At 38.5% G+C, this 24016-nt stretch overlaps 1 protein-coding gene across 1 annotated transcript; it reads left to right on the top strand.

The window, feature by feature from the left end:
- Positions 1–2301: 2301 nt before the first annotated feature.
- On the top strand, positions 2302–3546 carry LOC107045777. Its single transcript, XM_015268136.1, has one exon. It carries the CDS (start codon positions 2302–2304, stop codon positions 3544–3546), a length of 1245 nt encoding a protein of 414 aa, XP_015123622.1.
- Positions 3547–24016: the final 20470 nt, after the last annotated feature.

Here is a 24016-nt window from a genome sequence, read left to right as displayed (position 1 = left end):
CGGATATCAATATTGTGGACCNAAATTCAAAATGGGTAATCTCACTTCCTGTTCCGCAAACTTTATTTTTTGATGAGTATTGCTCATGACTTCTCATGTTCAACTGAGATGAAAACATATAAATAGTGGGTTTATATACCATTCACGCTCAGTTGAGCATGAGCTATGATAGTGAGAGGATGTAAGAGGAGTGGAAGAGGAATTTTCAATAAGATAATCAACAAATTACCGATCGAACTACATATCCCCGGATATCAATATTGTGGACCAGGAACGAAGCTGTCAGAGAGGTTAGCTCGCGGTGATCCTGGGATCAATCTTCTCGATAAAGCGTGTAAGGAACACGATATCGCATATTCAAAGAATCGAGAGAATCTCTCCGCAAGACATAACGCTGATAAAGTATTAGAAAACAGAGCGTGGACACGTGTATTGTCAAAAGACGCGGGTTTGAGCGAAAAAGCTGCAGCTTGGGCTGTAGCTAATGCTATGAAAGCCAAGACCAGCTTTGGATTTGGATTGAAAAAAAGAGTGGGGGGAAAAACTAGTAAACGTAGGAAAAATCTTGTGAAAAAGAAGAAATCATGTGGACGTGGTGCTGCTGCAAAAAAGCATATTGCTCTCAAAACCATCATCAGAGCGGTGAAACAATCGATGCGCCCGGGAGATGCGATCAAATCAGCTCTTCAATCTGCACGAGATGCTGTCCGAAACGCTGCAGGAAAGCGCTCCGTAAAATCGCCAAGAGTATTACCAGTACCCGGAAAAATTGGTGGAGTACTACCATTCTTGATTCCCTTATTTGCTGGGTTAAGTGCCACGGGAGCTTTAGCTGGAGGCGCCGCTGGTATCGCAAAAGCTGTGAACGACGCGAAAGCAGCTAAGCAGTACCTTGATGAGAGTAAACGTCATAATCAAGCAATGGAAGCAATTTCAATGGGTAAAGGATTGTATCTGAAGCCCTATAAAACAGGATTGGGACTCCATTTACAACCAAAAAACTCATAAAGCTACCACACCGAGCCCTCAGTGATGCTGATATCATAAAATATTCCAAACTCATGAAAATTCCATATTTCCGAGGAGTTTACATGAGAAATGGATTGCCTCTAAATGGACCTCGGGTAAATGAATCAGCTATAGTGAATTTGGATGATAGGGATGGTCCTGGCACTCACTGGGTGGCATATAAGAAACAGAAAAATGAAATCATTTATTTTGATAGTTTTGGAAATTTACAACCACCAAAAGAATTGATGGATTATTTCGGTGTTGGTAGCCTTGTCAAATATAATCATCAGAAGCATCAAGAGTATGACACAATCATATGTGGTCATCTATGTCTGAAATTTCTCAAAGGACAGATATAAATATCGCTCACATTCATTCATTGAGTTAGTTTACTGCTGACAACCATGGGAGAATCTTTCACATTAACACTGTCGGGGACCTCTTCTATTCTAGAAGCGAATTATTTTCCTCCCATTGAATTATCTCACAATCATCACTACAGCTTGGCTCTTGTTGAATTATTGACATTCAATTCAATTCCAAATATTACAGAAAAGAATAATAAATTCTACTACTCTGATAATGAGAATAAGAAGTATACAATCAGCGTTCCTCAAGGTAGTTATGAGATTGAAGATATTCAAAATTATTTGCAGAAGGTTCTGCAAAAGAGAGGTGTTTCAATCAACATAAAAGCCAATAATAATACTTTGTGCAGTGAAATCAAAAGTGATCATACAATTAATTTTGAACCTTCCGATTCGATTGGTAGATTATTAGGATTTGATAACAGAATTTTATCACCTAATAAATCACACGTATCTGATTTGCCAGTTAGGATTCTTAAGGTGAATTCTATGTGTGTGTGGAGTGTAATATCACTGGAGGTGCGTATATTAATGGGAAGAAAGCTCCCATCATTCATGAATTTTTTCCCACTGTGCCTCCAGGATATAAGGTCATTGAGGTGCCGAAGAATCTTACTTACCTTCCGATCGTGGTCCAAGCAATAGATCATCTCCAGCTGAGATTGGTGGATCAGGATGGTGAATTGTTGAACTTCCAAGGAGAATTAGTTACAATAAGACTTCACATCAAACGTACCTAATGGGTATTGTTTTCCAAACGAAGATCGGGAAGAGTTATAAAAGAGAGTCATCCCCCCAGACGACTAGCAGTCGTCAAAGACCCATCAAACCGTTAACACGTGAGAGTATTCAATTCCTCAAGAGCTTAAACTTGAGACCTCGAGTGTAAATCCAATCATAGATAAGGAAAAAATAATATATTATGGAGGACATCTTGAAGATTCAAAAATCTATCATCTTCGATGAGTCAGTTTCTCACTATGAGATGCATACCCATCAACCCTTTGCTTCATCAAGCTACGGTAATAATGATGTAATTTCAATTACTGTGCAACATCAAGATTTATGTTTATTACCCAGTAAGAGTCATCTGCATATTAATGGTCGATTAACCAAAGATAATGGAACAACACCAGCCAAGAGAACAAAACTCGTGAGTAACGCTATCTGTCATCTGTTTGAGGAAGTGCGATATGAGCTCAATGGTGTAGAGATTGATCGAGCGAAAAATGTGGGTTTAACGAGTCTCATGAAAAATTATGTTTCTCAGAGTCCTAACCAGTGGTTTTTGATGGAGAATGCAGGTTGGCTCAAGAATGATAGTATGGATAGTAATGAGAAAATCACTGATAATGCAGGATATTTCGACATCTCTATACCATTAAGTCTTCTACTTGGCTTCGCTGAAGATTATCAGAAGATTGTTGTGAATGCAAAACATGAACTCATTATTACGAGATCGAAAACAGACATCAGTGCAGTACTTCAGAGAGCTGTCAATCAACAAAACCCAGAGGAGAAATGGAAGATCAACCTTCAAAAGATTGAGTGGTTGATCCCCTATGTTAAAGTGTCGGACGAGCGCAAGGTGAAGCTGCTCAATTTCATCGCAAAAGACACACCCATTACAATGGGCTTTCGTACATGGGAATTGTATGAGTATCCTCTTCTCCCAGCAACCTCGAAGCATGTTTGGGTTGTGAAGACATCATCTCAATTGGAGAAACCAAGATACGTTATTCTTGGATTCCAAACGAGTCGTAAAAACATTCAGACAGCCAATGCGAGCCACTTCGATCATTGCAGTATCAGAGATGTGAAGCTTTTCCTCAACTCAGAGAGCTATCCATATGGCAATTTGAATTTGGATATTGCCCTCAATCAGTATTCAACACTATACAACATGTACGTGAACTTTCAGGAGTCTTACTACGGAAAGGAAGCTGAGCCGTTATTGAATAGAGAGAAATTTCTAACAGACGCACCATTAATTGTAATCGATTGTTCCAAGCAGAATGAGTATTTGAAAACCGGACCAGTTGATATTCGTCTGGAATTTGAATCATCATTTCCTTTTGCACCCAACACATCAGCGTACTGTCTCATCCTCCATGATCGAATTGTTGAATACAATCCTATCAGTGGAGGAGTTAAGAAACTAATGTAAATATAGGAGGTTATGAAGCCGCAGGCGATGGAGGATATAAAAATAAATAAATCAAGATAATCATGTATATTAAAAGATAAATATATATATATTTTTTTTTATTAAAAAAATCCATGGTCTCATTATTCTATACACACACCTTCTCCCCATCAACATCATAATAATAAGAGTAATAATAATATTGAAAATGACTTAGAACTATGTAAAACGAGTTTCAAAAATATTTAGTCTATGTTGTTTTGATAATACAGGGTTCAGTATTTTTTCATAAGAATTTATTTGACGTTTGAAACGCTCATGATCACGAGCGAACTCTTCCCATGGGCCTCGACGAGCAGAATGATATGCATACTCCCAATGCAACATCAAATGAACTCGTGGTTGTAATTGAAAACTAATTCTCTTAGTTTTCTTTTCTTGCTGATCCTTCACAGGTTCCATCGTTCAGATTAAATCAGCAGGTTGGTGGCCATGAGAAACGAAGAATATATCGTACTCCAAACCCAGGAGTTCAATGGCGGATCGCAAATGTTCAAAATTTGCTTTGATGGTCTGCAGAGATTGAGATAACTTCTCACAAGGATAACACTTTGATGCCTCCCCACGTTTGAACTTGAAGCACAGCGCTGTGAAGTTTTTACGAATTCTAGAGATGAATCCTGTCAATGGTAGAATTGGTTCAGCTGGAGCATGAATCAGTACTTGCTCCATAACCTCATTGTCATTGAGGCAGTATGGTGGAACTGAATTTAACCATTGAATTTCATCGATACTCGCTACCTCTGATTCATCCTCTGTGTTGGTGATCTTGTCTCTCAGCTCCTCGCAGAATTTCTTCAATTTCCCCAAATTGTTGATACTCTCGATTATGTTTGATAAGTCCTCACCTCGAGTAGAACATTGAGAACAATTGGTTCTCTTACCAGCATCTCGCTGAGCTTCCAGGACTTCATAATTATTCCACAAACAATGCAAGTCAGTCACGAGGTGTCTTGCAAATTTATGCAAACTTTCATCGAAATGTTCACGGATGATCACTTCATCTGTACTGCATGCTCCACCACCATTCTTATTAAAATGATTATGATAACACATTACCACTACGTCCACGTGTACGTTGTGAGGTTTAACTGTCAGAACTGTGACTCGAATTGAATGTGGACTGCGCAGATGGTGCGCGTTATATAGGGATCCCCCACCCTGATGGTAGCTTATGACTCATCTCAGAACATTCAAGAACATTAGAGAATATTCGAGATCAATCGAGAGAGAAATAACTGATATCTTCCTCATATTACATGATGATTCATCATGGTATTATATTTCATGCAAGTTCCAACAGGAATCAGGAGGTATCCCCACCATGCGCGAGTTGATGAGTCATCAATGAACCATTAATGATGGTGGTGCCACCTGGCGGTAGTTGTGTGAATGAGTATTCAGAACATTCGAAAACATGTTTGAAACATTTTGAAAACATTTTGAAACATTTCAAAAACATTTTGAAACATTTTGAAAACATTTTGAAACATTTCGAAAACATTTGAAACATTTAGAGCGAAGAGGAATTATAAGATATCCCCACCCCGCAGAACAATGAGTCATCCCCAGATACCAGGATGACATCATCCTTCCAGAATATTCCCCGACCGTGCTGCCACCTGGCTCTCGAATATTCAGGATGACGTCATCCTTCTAGAAAACTCTACGATGGTGGTGCCACCTACGTGACAGTCGAATCCCCCCAGCGATATAAGTACCAACAGGACTCCGGAAGTCCCCTCACCACACCCCCAAACCGATGAGTCATCATGATGACTCACCGATGACGTCATCCATCTCGAAACTTCTGCGACTGTGACGCCACCTGGTGGCGGGCGCTGGAACTTCTATTCAGAACCCGCCTAGCTTAACTACTCACTCTAACAACGATTTTTCCTGAATTGTAACAAATCTTTCCCTTTTCAGAATTTCATCATATTGGTTTATTGGAAGCCAGGTGAATAAATAAAAGGCACTTTTGTTAGAGCAATTAGACTTGGTTTTTATTAGAACGTATTCTCGCATCGAGAGCAGTCGCAGATCTGAATAAAGAATATCGAAGTCACAAAGACCATAGCCTTTTTGTTATGGTTTCTTTCTCACCAGGCTTTATCATATGTTTATATTATTTAATAAACATTCGACTGGAGTTTCGTCGTAAGACCCCACAGGCGGGTCTCTCCAGAAAGAGTGATCTCATAGTATAATAAACCCAAGTTATATCGTTCAGAATATGATCGAATTGTTTTTGCTCTTTTCAATACTCCCACTCAACAATAATATCGATTGAAAATAAAAGTGGAGTAAATTTGTTGTATCGAGGAAATTACATAACGGCCCATCGTACGTGCAAGGATTAGGGAAAACCCCGTTAGAAAAACCCAATCAGACCGTGTCATAAAAATGTACATGAATACATAGTAGTTCAAAGTTTTGTTTACATTTGTTTATTAACTTATATTGTACAATGAATAATTGAATTATAGAATATAGTTTAAGGCTAGTGGGAGTCAATCGTTGGAATTCAAATACACATTTTGTTTAAAATAATTAATTGGGCTGGTATATTGTAGTAGACTGAATATTAATAATACATTTTGTGTTCAGATAAAAGAAAACAATAAAAATGCGTATATATGATATGAATCACTAGCAAGTGCTCTCGCCAAGTGCTCTGGGCGAACTGAACTGTTCGCCACATCCCGGTGCAGGTTTCAGACTATCTATCGTTATTTGGTTAGTCTGGCCTGATTCCTGGTAGGACTCCATGATTTGCAGACGCATATCGAACAATACGATATTTGTACGATACATGAATTGCGTCTCATTTTTTGCGCAACATTCGGCCTGTCTGACCATCTAGCTCATCCTCGACTTGTTATTCCAACATCATATCCTAAAATTTCAGAAAGACAAAAAAAAATTTTATATATCCATTCAAACACTGAAGCCAAGGAGTGGAGATAATTGGGTCTCAAGAAACACTTCACAAAGAGTGATCAGTTCTTCCAGAAGAATCCATCGATATGCAATTATACTACCAAGAGGTGGTTAATTATTGTGAGAGGCGGTCGGAAGGGAAATTTACACTCCGTAAGGCCATTCTGAGCAAAAAACTGTGTCAACTCAGCTCCCAAACTCGGCAACCAGTTGCTAGCCTCGCCAGAAGACAATAGCCGATCGAATGGACAACCGGCCACTCAACCCAATGCACTTCTGACTAGCGACTACCCAAGTCCCAGTTTTCCAGCTCTCGTCTTAGAGCACAATCCTGACTAGGGATTGCCTCTCAGAGTAACTGACTGAATCCATGGCTGTGCTGGCCAATCGATTCACACAACCACAGAAAATTCAACGAGATTATAAATCTCAACGTAACCTCACAGTTATACAAAATAACCCCAGAGGTACGCATACTTACCAGCTTACTGAGTGGCGTCAAATGTGACCCACCTCCGTAGGTTGTCAACAGCAACAACGCTGCGTTGATTCGGTGACTTCTTCAAGTCCCGAAGGTCTTGGACCTCATACCAATCATTCGGTAGTACAGCTGTTACTTTGAAAGGCCCCTTCGCCTTTGCCACCAGCTTCCTGCTCTCTTCTGTTGCTACAGGACTCGCCGCCACAATCACCACGTCACCTACTGCATAAGTAGGTGGTTTAAACCGGCGTGCGTCGAACATCTTTTTCTGCTGGACCTGTTCTGCATCTGTGGACGCCTTAGCAGATTTCCTCAGGTCGCTCAGATCAATCTGATCTAACGTATGTTGGATCCCTGCTAGTAACCGCGCGTCGGCCGTACTGCGTGGTTTGTAACCAAACAACAGTTGTGTAGGCGACATGCGAGTTGTTATATTTATCGGGTTGATTGCGCTCTGGACCTTCTTCACGTCCTCATCCCATCTTTCCTCAGGTTTACCAGCACACGTAGCTGCCAATGAACCCAAGACAGTGCGATTCATCTGTTCACACTGACCATTAGCACGCGGCGTTGCTACTGCGTTGAGCATGTGTTTAATTCTGTACTCTTCGCAGAAAGCCTTGAACGTATGGGAAGTGAAGGCTGTCCCTCTATCACTTATTATCCGAGAGGGTACTCCGAATATTGCAATTATTTGGCCCAGTGCTTTTAAAACTTCCTTTGTCGAAGTATCACGAGTGGGTTCGAGAATACAAAACTTAGTAAACCCATCGACAATCGTCAATATTTGAGTGTTCTTACGCTCACTGGCATAATTCTACAACATTGAGACGCGACATTCGTGGTACAAGCCATTTATTACCCTCGTCAGTCTTTCGAAAAACAACAACGCCTTTCAGATCATATTTTTCAAAGTATTGTTTCGTATCTGGCCGTACATCACCGGATGCTAGAATCTTACTAATTATTTCAATATGTGGATCTTGCAGCTGAGCTACCTTTATCCATTCGTTTTCAGTGATATCAATAACGTAATAATCAATTGCATTCCTACTCAAATAATCAACATGAGCAGGCCGTGCCCCGGGACGATACACAATGTCAAAATCGTAATCTTGGAGGTATACCCACCAGCGCGCTGAATATCCTTCTTGTTCGCTGTTGCCCTAATTGCATTACAATTTGTTACAACTGTAAACCTGATCCCCAGTAAATAAACTCTGAATTTTTTCAAGGCTACGATTACTGCCAAGGTCTCTAAATCATAAGAGTGGTAGCGCTGTTCAACAGGAGTTGTCTTTCGACCGTAATAGGCAACTACTCGTGTGTAGCCCTTATGCTCTTGAATTAACATGGCACCCGAACCCAATGCACTCGCATCAGTGTGTACCTCGGTTTTGAGTGTGGGATCATAAATTGCCAGTATTGGTCGGTTGACTAATGTAGTTTTCATTTCATTAACCACTTCATTTTCTTTAGATCCCCATGTCCAAGGCACATTTTTCCGTAAAAGATTTGTCAGTGGAGCGACTTTACTCGCATAATTTTTAATAAACTTACAAAAATAACCAGTAAGTCCCAAGAACTGTCTGATTTCTTTTACTTTTGTTGGTGCTTTGGCCTTGAGAACAGCGTCAACCTTATGCGTCCCCGGTCGTACACCTTCGTTAGAGATCTCCCTTCCCAAGTGATCAATCTTGCTCTGAAAAAATTTGCATTTTGCCAAATTTAATGTTAAACGACCGGACTTGAGGGTTTGCAAAACTATTTCTAATTGTTCAAACCCTCCTTCTATTAACGCAGCAGCGATCAATACATCATCAATATAAACCAGCGCACATCCCTTTAGAACCTTGTTCATAGTTCTCTGAAATACAGCTGGTGCGTTAACCAACCCAAATGGCATTCGCAAAAATTCCCATTGGCCATCCGGTGTTACAAACGCAGTCTTTTCAACCAAATCAGGATGTATCGGAATTTGATAAAATCCTGACTTTAAATCCAGGGAAGTAAAAACCTTTTTATTACAAAGTTGATCTATTTGATCATCAATAATTGGCAATGGATACTGAATACGTTTAGTAATTTTATTTAGACCCCTGTAATCAATAGCCATCCTTGTTTCTCCATTTTTCTTCCGAACAAGCACGACCGGGCTCCCATATGGAGACGTACTTTCACGAAAAATACCACTGTCCTCCAATTCCATTATCATCTCTCTAACTTTGACTTTATCAACATGAGAAATACGATATGGCCCATGAAAAACTGGCTCATCTGTCGAAAATTCAGTTTTCATTTCCGATATATCGTTTTACCTAGTTCTCTCGTATTGAGTGCTATACACTGCCGGAATCGATTCAATAACTGCAATAATCGAGTTTGTTTATTCACATCAAGCTCTTCACAATAAATATCTTTCTGTTGAACCAATTCCGATTTATCAAGATCAACCATCTCTACTTCCATTGTCTCACTCTTATTCAATGTGTCATTCAATGTAAACGTCACCCCGGAGTAATCGGATATCGCTTTGATACCGGCCTTCTGCAAAATATCCCTTCCAATAAGAATTTCTTTTGTTAATTGATCATCAGCAACGACAAAAACTTTCAATTTGAATGGAATTTCGTCAATACAAACTCGAATTTTTGATCGGGCAATGGGAATAACAACTGCATGATTAAAACCTGACAATGTCTTTTGTGTTCCTTTCAATTCCAAATTTAATGATCGCGCTAGGCTTTCCCGCATAAGCGAGCAGTCGCTTCCCAAATCAATAGTGCATATTTTAATTTTGTCACCTAACACGATTTCTTTGAGTGGTTTGTTTACTTTGATGAATCGACCTCAAGTACTTGAAGTGAGGATACCGTGTCTTGATAATTAGCCCCTTTATCCTCTAGTCATGCTGCCTTTTCCATTCTTTTTTTATTCTTTCTCCTGAAACATTCCTTTTTGGAATGGCCCGAAATCCCACAGTATTCGCATTTGACCTTCGTTCGCTCAGACTGATTCTTTACCCCTTTCTCATTGGTAATATTACTACTGTCCTGTAAATTTTTCTCTTTATCACTTTCGCGCTCTCTGCCCGGACAATTCTCGCGGCGGTGTCCAACTTTACCACACTTGAAAAATCCCGTTCTGTCGAAAGGCCGTTTGTAATACCCCTTTTGTTTGTCCAGTACCTTAAATTGCTTTTTATCTTTTCCATCTTTAGAAGCCTTAACTTCATTAATTTTCTTTCTCGTTAGTACTTCTAAACTCTTGTTCAATGCAGAAATAGTTTTTTTCTCGGCAGTTATTAAACTGTTCTGTATTTGTTCATCATGAATACCGGGCACTATAAATACGACAATTTTCTCTTCAGGTATTTCCAAATTCAACCGATTAATTCTCTTGACCTTTTCGGAACAATACTCCTGTAACGACTGATCAACTATACTTTTATACGATCCCACATGCTCATAAAGTTTCCCGAAAGTCTGTTCTGCGGAAAACGTGCGAAGTACTATGACAGTAAATGCGTCCCAACTCACGGGAGGATCTTTGAGACCGTCATCCCAACTTCTTGCAATACCCTTCAACTTTAACGAAGCTAAATATATTTTGTATTGATGATTCCAATCATACATTGTCGCATACTTCTCAACTTTTTACAACTATTCCATAGCCGATAAATCTTTCTTGTCTGGGTCAAACTCTGGTAATATTTTCTCATTAATATACCGATTATTCACCCCCTTTGAACCCCTCTCAATGACACTCGACAGCACCTCTGCCAATTTCGCAAAATTGGACTCACCGGTTCCTGCAGAATTTGGCACCGGACTGTGCGCTACAGTAGCATTGGACAGAACGCTTCTCGATCGGCTCCTGTCCCTTGTATGATGCTTTAGACACTCTCTGTATCGACGATCTCTGCGAGAACTCTGCGAACAGCTTCGATGGAGACCAGAATCATTGGGAGTCATAGACCTGGTTCTACGCCGTCCTGAAGGACCTCGAGAGTGCTTCCTCGAGTCATGTGACGCCATTGTTCTGTGTCGTTTAGTCCACTCGGTTTGTCCCTTCTGCACCGCTTCTGATGATGTCCACTAGATGTGTGTGGCATCTTCGTATTTTATTATTTTCCACTTAATTGAACAGCACTGAACAAATTAAATGTTATACTTAGAGGGTGACTAATAACTTCTTTGGATAAACCACTTTAGTGTCTGTGTGATTGTCCGATTTCCAACTTCGGCACGTGATTTATCCCACTTCTGATCTGTAGAATATAGTTTAAGGCCAGTGGGAGTGAATCGTTGGAATTCAAATACACATTTTGTTTAAAAATATGGGCTGGTATATTGTAGTAGACTGAATATTAATAATACATTTGGTGTTCAAATTAAAGAAAACAATAAAAATGCGTATATATGATCTGGGCGAACTGAACTGTTCGCCACATCCCGGTGCAGGTTTCAGACTATCTTTCGTCATTTGTTTAGTTTGGCCTGATTGCTGGCAGGACTCCATGATTTGCATCTCAACAATACGATATTAGTATGATACATGAATTGCATCTCATTTTTTTCGTAACAGAATATTGATTGAGTATTAATTTGACGAAAGATTTTCGAGGGTTCGACTTCCTCCAGGCCAATTTGTTTCCGGATCTTCAAAAACTGCGTAGCAGGCAGTGACTTAGTGAAGGCATCCGTCAATTATTCACCTATAGGAATATATTTGAGAATTACTTCTTTCTCTTCAACTTTATCTCTCGAAAAATGATACTTGACATCGATATGTTTTGATCGTTTGTGATCTGTTGGATTATTCGCAATTGCAATGCATCCATTATTATCTTCAAAAATAGTTATGGGTTTTGAAATCCCCATTTTGATGCTATGCAGGAGGTATTTAAGCCAACAGGCATCTTTAACCCCTGCAAATAGAGCCATATACTCAGCTTCAGTAGAAGATGTTGCAACCGAATTCTGTCGTTTAGTATTCCAACAGATTGTATTTACTTCGAATAATTTAAAAAGATATCCTGTCGTGCTTCTACGATCAAATTCATTTCCTGCCCAATCAGAATTCACATAACCGATCAACATATCCTGGCAATCGTTTTTCCTGAAAATCAATTTGATGTTTAATGAGCCTTTTACGTATCGCAGGACACTTTTCAAACATTGCCAAAGCTCTTGATTGTTTTTAACTTGATATCTACTCAACGGATTAAGAGCTGTACACAAATCAGGTCGTGTACACAACATTGCATACATTCAACAACCAATAAGAATTTTACATGGCACTTCATTATGTTGATCAGAATTCAAAGCTTCATAATTTAATTTTGGAGGTAAAGGAGTACTAACAGCTTTGCAATCGCTCATGTTAAATTTCTTCAAAACATTTTTTAAATAATTTTTCTGATCAAGCGTAATAACTTCTCCTTTTCTTTCAATATTTGTACCCGAGAAAAATTTTGCTTCTTTCATATTTACCATTGAAAATTGTGTCATTAAATACTGTTTGAAATTCTTCATAGTAGTTTCTTCAAAAGTAGCAATTAAAAGGTCATCAACATACATAAATGTTTTTCGTGATATGACCTCGATCCAGAAAATATAAGCAACGACCAATAGAGGAATTTTTGAAATCATGTTCTTTAAGCACTTGATCGAAATGTTGGAACCAGCATCGAGCTGCTTGTTTCAAACCGTACAATGCTTTATTTAATTTACATACATGATTTTCTTTTGCGTCTATCCCCTCTGGCACCCGCATGTCATTCCACACATTCCATGTCAACTCAGCCACACCGGATTTTTTTTTGTCTGGGAAAAATCATTGAGTAGGTGCATTTTGAACTACTACATATAGCTAGTGATCATGCAAAATTTCATTGCCCTGCCACTTTTTGTTTCTGATATAATCATTACGAAACTTGAAATTTTCAAAAAATCATTACTTCTGAATGGAGCATCCGATTTTGATAAATAAAAAAAGAAAATTTTCGTTTTTTCTCCTACTTCAAGATAAAAAATACTTCAGAGCCCTCAAGAAGCTCCTAGATCGATTTTTCGAGAATTTTTCGCGTTTTCATTTTTTTTTTCACTCTAGGGCCGCTCGATATTCGATCGGAATATTTTTTGTATGATAGAGGATGTCCTTATATGATATGAAAAAAAATACGCCATAATGGAAGAGCGAAGCAATGCACCGAAAAAAAATTTTGTTTTTCGAAATTTTGGAATTTTTCAGTTTTTAGGGGAGATCCATCGGTTTTTTTCAAAGAAATCAGTCTGTCAACTATTATTCTTTGTTCGTATATGATGGCATAAGAGTACGCCATCATGTAAGAGAGAAAGAATGCTCCGAAAAAAATTTCTCTTCGAAATTTTTACGTTTGTCTGTCATTTAGGAGAAATGCATTATTGTTACTGAAAAAGGGGTTTATCAATAGACATTTTCTGTTCTACTGGATAGAATAGACTATTGATACGACTATAAATGGTTTCTGAACAACACACTGTAGTTTTCACTAATGAAAAAGTATGGGAAAAGAACAATTTTTATTCTTCTACAACGACAACATTTTATATTTTCACATTTTTACATTTTTACAATACGGAGAATTCTCCACTCTCTTCGACGACAAGTTCCAACACGGACTGATNAAAAACAATTTTTATTCTTCTATAACGACAACATTTTATATTTTCACATTTTTACATTTTTACAATACGGAGAATTCTCCACTCTCTTCGACGACAAGTTCCAACACGGACTGATGAATTATTTACATCACGATTACTGTCTTCTGCGGGTTTTTCGTTTTGTTGTTGTGTTTTTGCTTTGGGAAAACCTCTCCGTTAGCCGAAGCCGAATATCGTTTAATTAACAATTGCTCTCCCGGTATCGGAATAAAACAATGGTGTTTTTGAATGGCTGGAATAGCTTTGGCACTATCAAATCTCTCTCTCAACTCAGTTTTGATATTCTCGTGTCCTGCCTTGGTGAAAAAAAAACATCAATTCCTTCAAAATTCTCTTATGACCGNTTCTGCGGGTTTTTCGTTTTGTTGTTGTGTTTTTGCTTTGGGAAAACCTCTCCGTTAGCCGAAGCCGAATATCGTTTAATTAACAATTGCTCTCCCGGTATCGGAATAAAACAATGGTGTTTTTGAATGGCTGGAATAGCTTTGGCACTATCAAATCTCTCTCTCAACTCAGTTTTGATATTCTCGTGTTCTGCCTTGGTGAAAAAAAAACATCAATTCCTTCAAAATTCTCTTATGACCGTCGAAACAAAGCATCTGGCGTGAGGATTGGTTCACCATGAACGATTTGCAAGCTCTTACGTCTCGCTTCTCTCTAAAGACTCCGTCACAAGCTCCTTTACCGTGCGCGGTTGCATGAAAATGGGCTTCCGCATCTATGCCAAAATCAGTCTTGTGATGCAAGATTCGTGATCTGAAAACGATTCTTGTAATGTTGTGCAGCTCCATCGGTGACATAGATCATTTTCTCCACGCTTTCACAGTTAGAGGCGCCGGTAAGACAACTGTCTTTCACATGCTGTATTAAAATCTTCTGTATCAAATAAACAGCGGCAGTATCGTGAGTCGTACTGTCTGACAAAATGGCTAAACTCCGATGTTGGATTTCATTTTTTTCGCTATAGTAGTAAACAACGGGGTGAACTGTACACTGGTGATTATTGTAGTGGAAGGATTGAGCAGCATCTTAAGCCACAAAAGCGTAATTTTCCGAAAAATCACAATGTACTAGTACTTCTCCATTATCCAAATTCTCTTTTCGCTGTTTGACAAAAGCCGATTGTTTTTTAGCGATGAAGTGATGGAGCTTCAATACTATCAATCGTTCCATTAGAAGATCAATGAATTCATCAATCGGGAGGGTCTGTGTCTGCAAGGTACACCTGTCAGTACTTTGCCACACGCGATATTCGACCATTTCCACGACAGAATCAGAGAGAAATTTCTTCAGTTCACATGATAATGATTTCACTCCAGGACAATCGTTACATTCATCCAGATGACAGGCCGGAGTTGGATTTGTCCACATCAATTTTGCTAGACAATCTTTGTAATCTCTGAGTGGACAGGGGGAATCTTGAGTTAGAGTCGCAATATTAATTGCCTCTAGCATCAATTTGCAATTTTGATGATACGTACAAAAACATACCACGTGAGTGCCATTTGCTCCCGCCACTACGCATTGTTTAGGTCTCAGCTCGACAAACTTACTGGAACCGACCTTAGCATCTTCATTCGCATGTTTGTACTTCCGATGAAGGACTTTTAGATTCTCGAGTATCGTTCGCTTTTGCTCTACTTTCTTCTCTCCATTGATCTTGATGGATATTTTATCTTTCATCCCTGGCATGACGCGACTGTGCTCTAGGTAAAAATTGTGTACCTTCTTGACGGTTGTGCTGGATAGTGAATGACCTGCTTTCGCAATTGGTGAAGCAAACACTCCTTTAATTTTTCTCAATCTTTTCGCTCTTGACGCCATGTATCTGGTAGTTCCAAATTCAGAAGCAATTTTCCGCGCACTCCACGACTGTGGATGAACCATCAAGATTTGCAGGCGCTCACGGTAGTTTTTCAGATTTTTGAATTTCTGTTTCAAACCATCCAACATTTCTTCTAATTCTATTTCTCTCGCAGATCGATACTGCTTAGATGAAGATGGATCAATGTCACTTTGGTCATCTTCCGAATCATAATCCATGGAAGAACTGTCGAATTCAGCTTCATCGTCTGGTTCGTCGTCGATTGATATAACGGAATCATCAAGATGGAAAGATCGACCTGATCTCAGAGAACTGTTCATCACATCCAGACTTGGGTCACATGTTTCGGCTTGGAGCATTGATATATCGGGTGGAGTTTCCGAACGCTGAAGATGTGTAGCATTAAGTTTAACCGTGGGGACAGATGGAGGAATGACATAAGTTGGAGCTCTCGTTCGGCATTGACTACAGATTTTCGCAGACAATGGTAAAAAAGGAAATTTCTCGTGCAGTGTCAAGGAAATCGGACGTAAATTATAACCGAGGTGTCCCTTCTTACCAGGAGCCCGCATTGGATTCGCACATCTATCACTTCGCGGCATTCTATGAAATCCGAAGATATCAATTCCGAGAATAAAGATCATTTCTATATAATCAACGTGATAATTCCTTACCTCGTTGCAAGAATAGAATAAAATAGGAGCTCGGTAATCCATGCACACAGAATCGTATGGTGATAAAACATCAATCGAGAAATTGAGGTTTTTTTCTAGAATTAAAGCCTTGGAACCGACTGATGATGATAAATCAATTGATTGATTCCGTTTGTTTCTTTCTCTCATTTGTTTGATCATCATTTAGCAAACTTCCAATGATGATAATGTTCAATTAAACTATCTACCCTTCCAGTAAAAATTTCGACGAAAATTTTTTTTTTCGGCGCTCTTTCTCCGTTACATGATGGTGTAGTCTTATGTCATCATATATGAACGAAGAATAATGGTTGACAGACTCATTTCTTTAAAAAAAACCGATGGATCTCCCCTAAAAACTGAAAAACCCAAAAATTTCGAGAAAAAAAAAATTTCCGGTGCATTGCTTCGTTCTTCCATTATGGCGTATTTTTTTATATTATATAAGGACATCCTTTATCATAAAAAAAAAATTTCGATCGAATATCGAGCGGCCCTAGAGTGAAAAGCAAATGAAAACGCGAAAAATTCTCGAAAAATCGGTCTAGGAGCTTCTTGACGGCTCTGAAGTATTTTTTATCTTGAAGTATGAGAAAAAACGAAAAATTTTTTTTTTATTTATCAAAATCGGATGCTCCATTCAGAAGTAATGATTTTTTGAAAATTTCAAGTTTCATAATGATTAGCTCAGAAACAAAAAGTGGCAGGGCAATGAAATTTTGCATGATCACTGTCTATATGGAGTAGTTCAAAATGCATCTACTCAATGATTTTTCCCAGACAAAAAAAAATCCGGTGTGGCTGAGTTGACATGGAATGTCCCATGTATATTTCTTCCTGCAACACGCCATTGAGGAAAGCGGTTTTAACGTCCATTTGATGGATCAATGAATTGAATTGATTAGCAATAGCTAAGATTAACCGAAAGGTAGTAATTCCTGCAACGGGGGCAAAAGTTTCATCATAGTCTAATAAATACTGTTGATTGAAACCTCTGGCGACTAATCTTGCTTTGTATTTTGATCGATTTTCATTAGCATCAATTTTAATCGTGAAATTCCATTTGCAATCTACAATATTTTTGTCAGTAGGAGATGGTACTATTTTCCATGTATCATTTTGTAAAAGTGAATCTATCTCATCTTTCATGGCTTTCTCCCACTGAAATCCATCAGCACGGGTTTTTATTTCTTGATATGAGCTTGGAGTGTCAGAAATGACCGACTGTGCACTTGTGTGATAACAATGCTCTTCCTCGTACGAGATAGTTGGCATGTTTTTAATACCTGCACTTCGTCGTGGCTCCATCTCATTTTCATCGGTTTGAGAGTTTACGCCGTTTCAGTTACAGATTTGTTGATTTTATTGACTTTATCTGTTTTACTCATAGATTTATTGATTCCATCAATTTCATCTATTTCAATTACAGACTTGCCAATTTCATTAACTTTATCTGTTTGAATTACGGATTTGTTAATTTTATTGACTTTATGTTTTAGTTACAGATTTGTTAATTTTATTAACTTGATCTGTTTTAATTACAGATTTGGTGAAGTCACTCTCATTGTTTATACCGATTTCTGAATTTTTATCAGTCTTCTGTCTTTTCGTAATTGGATTATCATTTCAAATTTCATCATCATGTGCAAGGGGTCGTGAAAGTTTAAGATTACCTTCATCGAAAATAACATCTCGAACAACAATGAATTGATTTGTTTCTACATTCAATATTGAATAACCATTTTGTTGATAACCCACGAGTATACCCTTGAATGAGTTTTTGTCAAACTTATTTTTGCTCGTTTTGTCGTGAACATACACGGTAGATCCAAAAATTCTGAGATACTCCAATCCCGGCGTTCTGTTATGCCATAGTTCATATGGAGTTTTAGGATCTCAAATGGCTTTAGTCGACGTTATATTAAGTAAATAAGTCGCCGTTAGAATTGCTTCACCCCAAAATTCTTTTCCGAAATTTGCACCGTGTATCATCGCGCGTGCTTTTTCGACGAATGAACGATTCATCCGTTCGGCAATAGAATTTGGTTGAGGGGTATATGGTACTGTGAGATGATATTGTATTCCCTTTTGCACACAAAACTCTTTGAAATCATTTAACAGATATTCTGTTATCGCAGATATGCCGTTATCGCAATATAAATGAGCAATTTTCGAATTAAAATGAGTTCCACTTTTCGTTACAAAGTCTTGAAATGCTTTAAATACATCGGATTTGTGTTTCAATAAATAAACAACAGTATAATGAGTGAACTCATCTATGAACGTAACAAAATAATTTTTGTCATCGAAAGTTGTGGGTGTAATTGGTCCACATACATCCTAGTGAATAATGAATAGAGGCCTTGTATCGTGAGATCTGTCTCTGACCTTCGAGAAAGGGAGACGGGCTTGTTTTCCGTGTACACAAGCTTCACAAATTTCGTTTGTGGGATTTATTGCCTCTAACCGTTTACTATCCAAAAGCAAATCATTTCCTTTAATTTCTAGAAATTTTAACTTTCCAATGTGGCCTAAACGTTCATGCCAAAGTTTATATGGGTTTGATGATGTGTTTTTATCTATATTTGCCTGATTACACATCTTTTTCTGTATGTCAAAATCGATACAAGTTAAATTATGTTGTGACTTACCAGTCGCAATGATTTTGTCACCTTGTTCGATTGTTACCTTCCCATTTTCTTTGAAAACAACTCTCATACCAGCTGCTTGAATGCGACGGACTGAGAGTAGATTGTACGGGATCCCGGGTGAGTAGAGGACGTCGTCCAATGTGCCAGGGAGTCCTTGATTTGTCACCATGTGGATAACTCCTCTCTTGGTTGCAGCTATCGTACTGCCCCTCTTCGCCACCGAGATTTTAACTGGAACCTCCAAATCTGTTACAACTGAAAATACATCGACTTTATTAGTCAGATGATCAGTTGCACCAGAATCCAGAATAAATGTCAACTTATCTGATGTTTTTCTCTGATCATTGGAATCTCCCACACCGCTCATGAAAGCAAAGCCACCATTGTTCTCCTCGATTTGAACGTTCTGGAGTGTGCGTTGACGGCCGTCAGATGTTTGTGTTTGTTTTTTGTAGAAGAAAAAGTCCTTTTTCTCATGATTCTTCACTACCACAAAAATCACAACTTTCCATGACGGTGTTGTTGCAGCTTCTTTTGAAATTTTGATGTTTGACTTGATTGAATCCTCGTGTGAATTTATTTGACTGCTTTTGTTTGAAGTTCTGTCGATTATTTGTAAATGGTTTTCCATCCCATTTTGTTTCTGCATTTTATCGTGGGGTTGAGTTTTCACGTGTAAAACTTGCTCACTTGTGTCACTTCGTTCACTTTGTAATTTAATTTCATGGTCCAATAGTCTCTTCTTGATAAATGCCAAACTCATTTTGTCGTCATCGAGTGTCTTGAGTGCAGTAACAATAGGCTTATACGATTTGGGTAATGTTTGAAGCAATCTGGCCACTTTACTAGTTTCATTCATCATCGCGCCAGCATGTCCACGATCATTTTGTCGAAGCTGATAAGATGTTTTGTCAGAGGGATGTCTTCTTTGGATCTCAAACGCAATAATTTCCACTCGACTGCTAGTTGTGTTGCCATACTTTTTCTCGCATAGATGTCATCTAGTTTTTCCATTACCTCTCTCGGAGTATCCTTCTCTTCAGCAAATCCCATCATGGAATCATCCAAATATTCCATGATAATTCTCTTCACGATTTTCTCCTTCTTCTTCCATTCAGCATTCGGTTCCTCAGGGCGTAAATCATCGAGAATTTTTAAAGCATCCTTTCCATCAAGGAGAGCACGAATGCGACGTTTCCAGATGCTGAAGTTATCTCCATCAAAGGGTTTAATATTCCTCCTGGTGCCCTTTTTATCATCACTAGAGTCACCCATTGTTACCACTCGAACTATACACTCACTTCACCGGAACTGTCAATTGTCACTTTTATTTTCTAAGAAAAATCCCATTCACAATTTCATAAATTTCGTATAAAAATCACAGGTAACTTTACTTTGTGCCTGGGCCCGTAACCTATTGGTTTATTGGAAGCCAGGTGAATAAATAAAAGACACTTTTGTTAGAGCAATTAGACTTGGTTTTTATTAGGACGTGTTCTCGCATCGAGAGCAGAACTGACTAAAGAATATCGAAGTCACAAAGACCATAGCCTTTTTATTATGGTTTCTTTCTCACCAGGCTTTATCATATGTTTATATTATTTAGTAAACTTTCCACTGGTTTCACTGGAAAGACCGATTGTGCACGTGATTTGACCCGGTACGCAAGTGGCCTCGCGCTGGCGACAGCTTCGCCATATTCTAGGCAGGTGAATTTTTGAGAAAAAAAAAATTTGACGAAAAATGTTCGATGTTGAATGTAATTTTTTTCCCAATAAATTAGTTGATTTGTATACTCATCAGATCACGTAGATTAAATGAAATAAATTACATAGATCGCCTTAATTATTATTATTATGTACATTATTATTTTACATAAATCATTATCATCCTCACATAAGAGTCATATGAAATCTTCATAAGGTAATTTTTCACTTGCACACACTGGTGTGTTAAAACTCTGACATAATAAAATGTAATACTGTTCATCCATTTTTGTTGTAATAATAATTATTAGATTTGTATCTTCCTTTTAATAATGAAAATTAATGAAAATGGTACCTAAAGATGTTATCGTTCTTGTGGACCCACCATGCGATCTCCAAAACCCATGAGAGAATGTGTGCCGCCATATTCAACATGGCGATGAGCATTGAAGTTGATCACGTGATCACTGGGAGATCGCCATGACATTTTTCACTCATGAATCTTTTTGTCACTCTGGTCGTAAGGCAGCATTTTAGGCGCGTGTGCCTGCAGCCCCCTGGAACCTTTAAGGTCATAAGGGCCATGAGGGTCACAAGGTACAACAAGGTTACAAGGGTCAAGTGGTTCAAACTCCCTTAGTTGATTATTTGATTATAAGTCTATTTGGAGTTACAAGAAGGGGTAACGGAGGTGAACTGTGTGCACCTGCGGCCCCCTGGGACCTTTAAGGTCATAAGGGCCATAAGGGTCACAAGGTACAACTAGGTTATGAGGGTCGAGAGGGTCAAACTCCCTTACTTGATTATTTGATTATAAGTTTTTTTTTTTCATGGCAATGCCATGGCAACGTCCCTCAGCAGCGCCATGGCAACTCCATGGCAAAGGCCATGGCGAACGGCCTCAGCAGTGCTATGGCAAGCGGCCAAAAGACCATGGCCGTGGCCACCAACATTTTTGTACGTGTATATATAGTTTCGAAGTTCCATTTATAGGTCCACGACGGCCATCGATGTCTTCTTTTTTCTTGCTTCCATTCTCACCGCTTCATGAAGATTTTTTTTCATAACACTCTTCTGCAATGCGCGCAGACTTTGCCATACTCTCAAAGGCTATAGAACTCTACACAACTATAATGATGGTTCATGAATTTTTTATTCATTGAGAAATTATTGAAATAGATCGTTTAGATTTCAAGCTCATTACGTGAAAATCCCACAATTTTATCATTTTCGTCATTTAATGACAAGTATACAGGAAGAAAAGTTGAGGGACAAATTATCTGTACAAGGTAATCGTGCACCTAATGTAATTCAATAGAGAAAATACTTTGTGCGAATGATATTTTACGATTTGTTCAGTGAAAAAATCACATCTGCGGATGAAAAAATTATCCTTATACAGCGAAATTTCCCACACTGGTAGAGTATTTTTTCTGGCACTCAGAGAAAATTTTTTGAAATTTTTGAAATTTTTGAAATTTTTGAAATTTTTGATGTTTTGAGTTTCACCCGTGAGTTAAACTCAATTAAAGATCTTCTGTATGTATAATTCTTTTGTTCACTATTTACTGATCACTTAAACTTTGGCTAGTTTCGGCGGTGAGCTCACGGGGGATTCGCTCACTCGGAGGGATGTTGGACGAAGGATATGAAGGGTGAAGTTCTCAATAACCACTCGCATGCTCAACTTAAAAGGATGATATATTAAGCTAATTGTTGAGATACACGATAATGATCAATATGGGTTGGTATGCCGCGTTATTAAATGTGGAGGAGCTGGGATGTCCAGCTTCACTCCCGATCGTACTCTTCTCTCTGGTGAGTCCAGAAAACTCGTCAAAGCTCGTCAAGGGCCCAAGTTGCTTAGCTAAGCATTCTCACGGTTTTCTGTACTAATATTGTCTTGTGCCATCATTGACACAGACTAACATAGTCAAACAGTTCAGGACACCTGAACTGGACTTGCACAAACCGTGGGACTGCTTACCATGAAGTCCACATGACACCATGGGATTGCTGACCAATGTCTGGGTGACAGGAAAGAGAAATCACATTTCTCGTTCCCACCATCCAGCATTATATTATTATTTAATATAATTATTAACTAAATCGACGTATTGATCGATCCCAACACGTCACATTAAAATTTTTAAAATTTGTGAAATTTTTGAAATTTTTGAAAATTTGGAAATTTTGAAAATGTACTACTTGGACAAATTGATGAAAAATTGAGGCCCCGCTTTTCTTCACTAAAAATTCGCTATCCCCCTTAATTGCGGAGATATTTTTGAAAAACTCGTCATCTCAATTTTTTTGGTTGTGAATTCTCAATTCACAACCGTCCCCCCTCTCCCTCTTTGCAAAATCCCGCCTCTACACATCTGAAATTCCCGATGTTTGGGCATCCCTCCCTATGTATGGGGCTCTTACGCAAATCTTCTTACAAAAGTTTTCTCCAATTAAAAAAAATTCAGCATTAGTTTTGGAAAATATTTGTTCTTAAAAACAATCCCCAAATTGGTTAATTTTTGTGATCCCACCAAGAATAAAACTTAAGAACAGCAGTTTCTAAAATCTAGAAACGAGTTTCTAAAGCTAGTCCACTTTTTTTCTCTGTGCCGATGTGAAGCACATGGGGACGGATGACAGAGCAATTTTACCATACGATGGTTGGTAAAAAAAATCCTTCTCCATTTCAGAAAAATTACGCATTAAGTAATTATTCACGTTCATGAACATGAATACTTATTCAATGTATCTGTATGCCAGTGCACTGGTTTAATTTTTGCTGGAATTCTGAATAAGTTTTACAGTTTGAGAAAAAATTACCCTCACGTTTAAGAAATTTTACGGAGCCAGCGGAGAAAAATTCCCTTTTCGTCGCGCATTTTTTCCCCTGAGACAGGATGAAAAAGACCTACAGTAAATTTTCGTCCACCATGACTTGATTTGTTTGATAAATTTTCTCCGCCTGGTGGCTTGGCGCAGTTCGTTGCCTCACATGTGAAAGGTTCCGAGTTCAAATCCCGGCCGGGTAGAATGGTGCGATCTAACTATTTAAAGTCTTGATCATCATCGCAGTATACCCTAACCAGGTCGAAGCGATGTACAATAATGATAAAAAAGAAATGATAATTTTTCTCCAACTTTTTTCTCCGTGTACAAAAATATTGCGCGCATAGGAAATAATGACGCCATACATCTCTTATATTCATAGTTGACTCACTAGAAGATGCTGATTCCACTCCAGTGCCGAAAGCGGAGGTTCATCGGTGGTAATTAATTGTATAAATTGTAACATGATAAAAATCATGTACTATTCCTCGCCTGAACTGACCGCGGTTAATTAAGGGGAAAATTAGTAATTCAACCCCAGCGAGGAGTCGGATCACCCAAGGCCACATATTCTTTTATTTCTGTCTG

Source organism: Diachasma alloeum, unplaced genomic scaffold (genome assembly GCF_001412515.2).
Source record: "Diachasma alloeum isolate Michigan unplaced genomic scaffold, Dall2.0 Dall_scaffold_01074, whole genome shotgun sequence".
Lineage (NCBI taxonomy): Eukaryota > Metazoa > Arthropoda > Insecta > Hymenoptera > Braconidae > Diachasma > Diachasma alloeum.
This window is presented reverse-complemented; position numbering and strand designations above follow the sequence as displayed.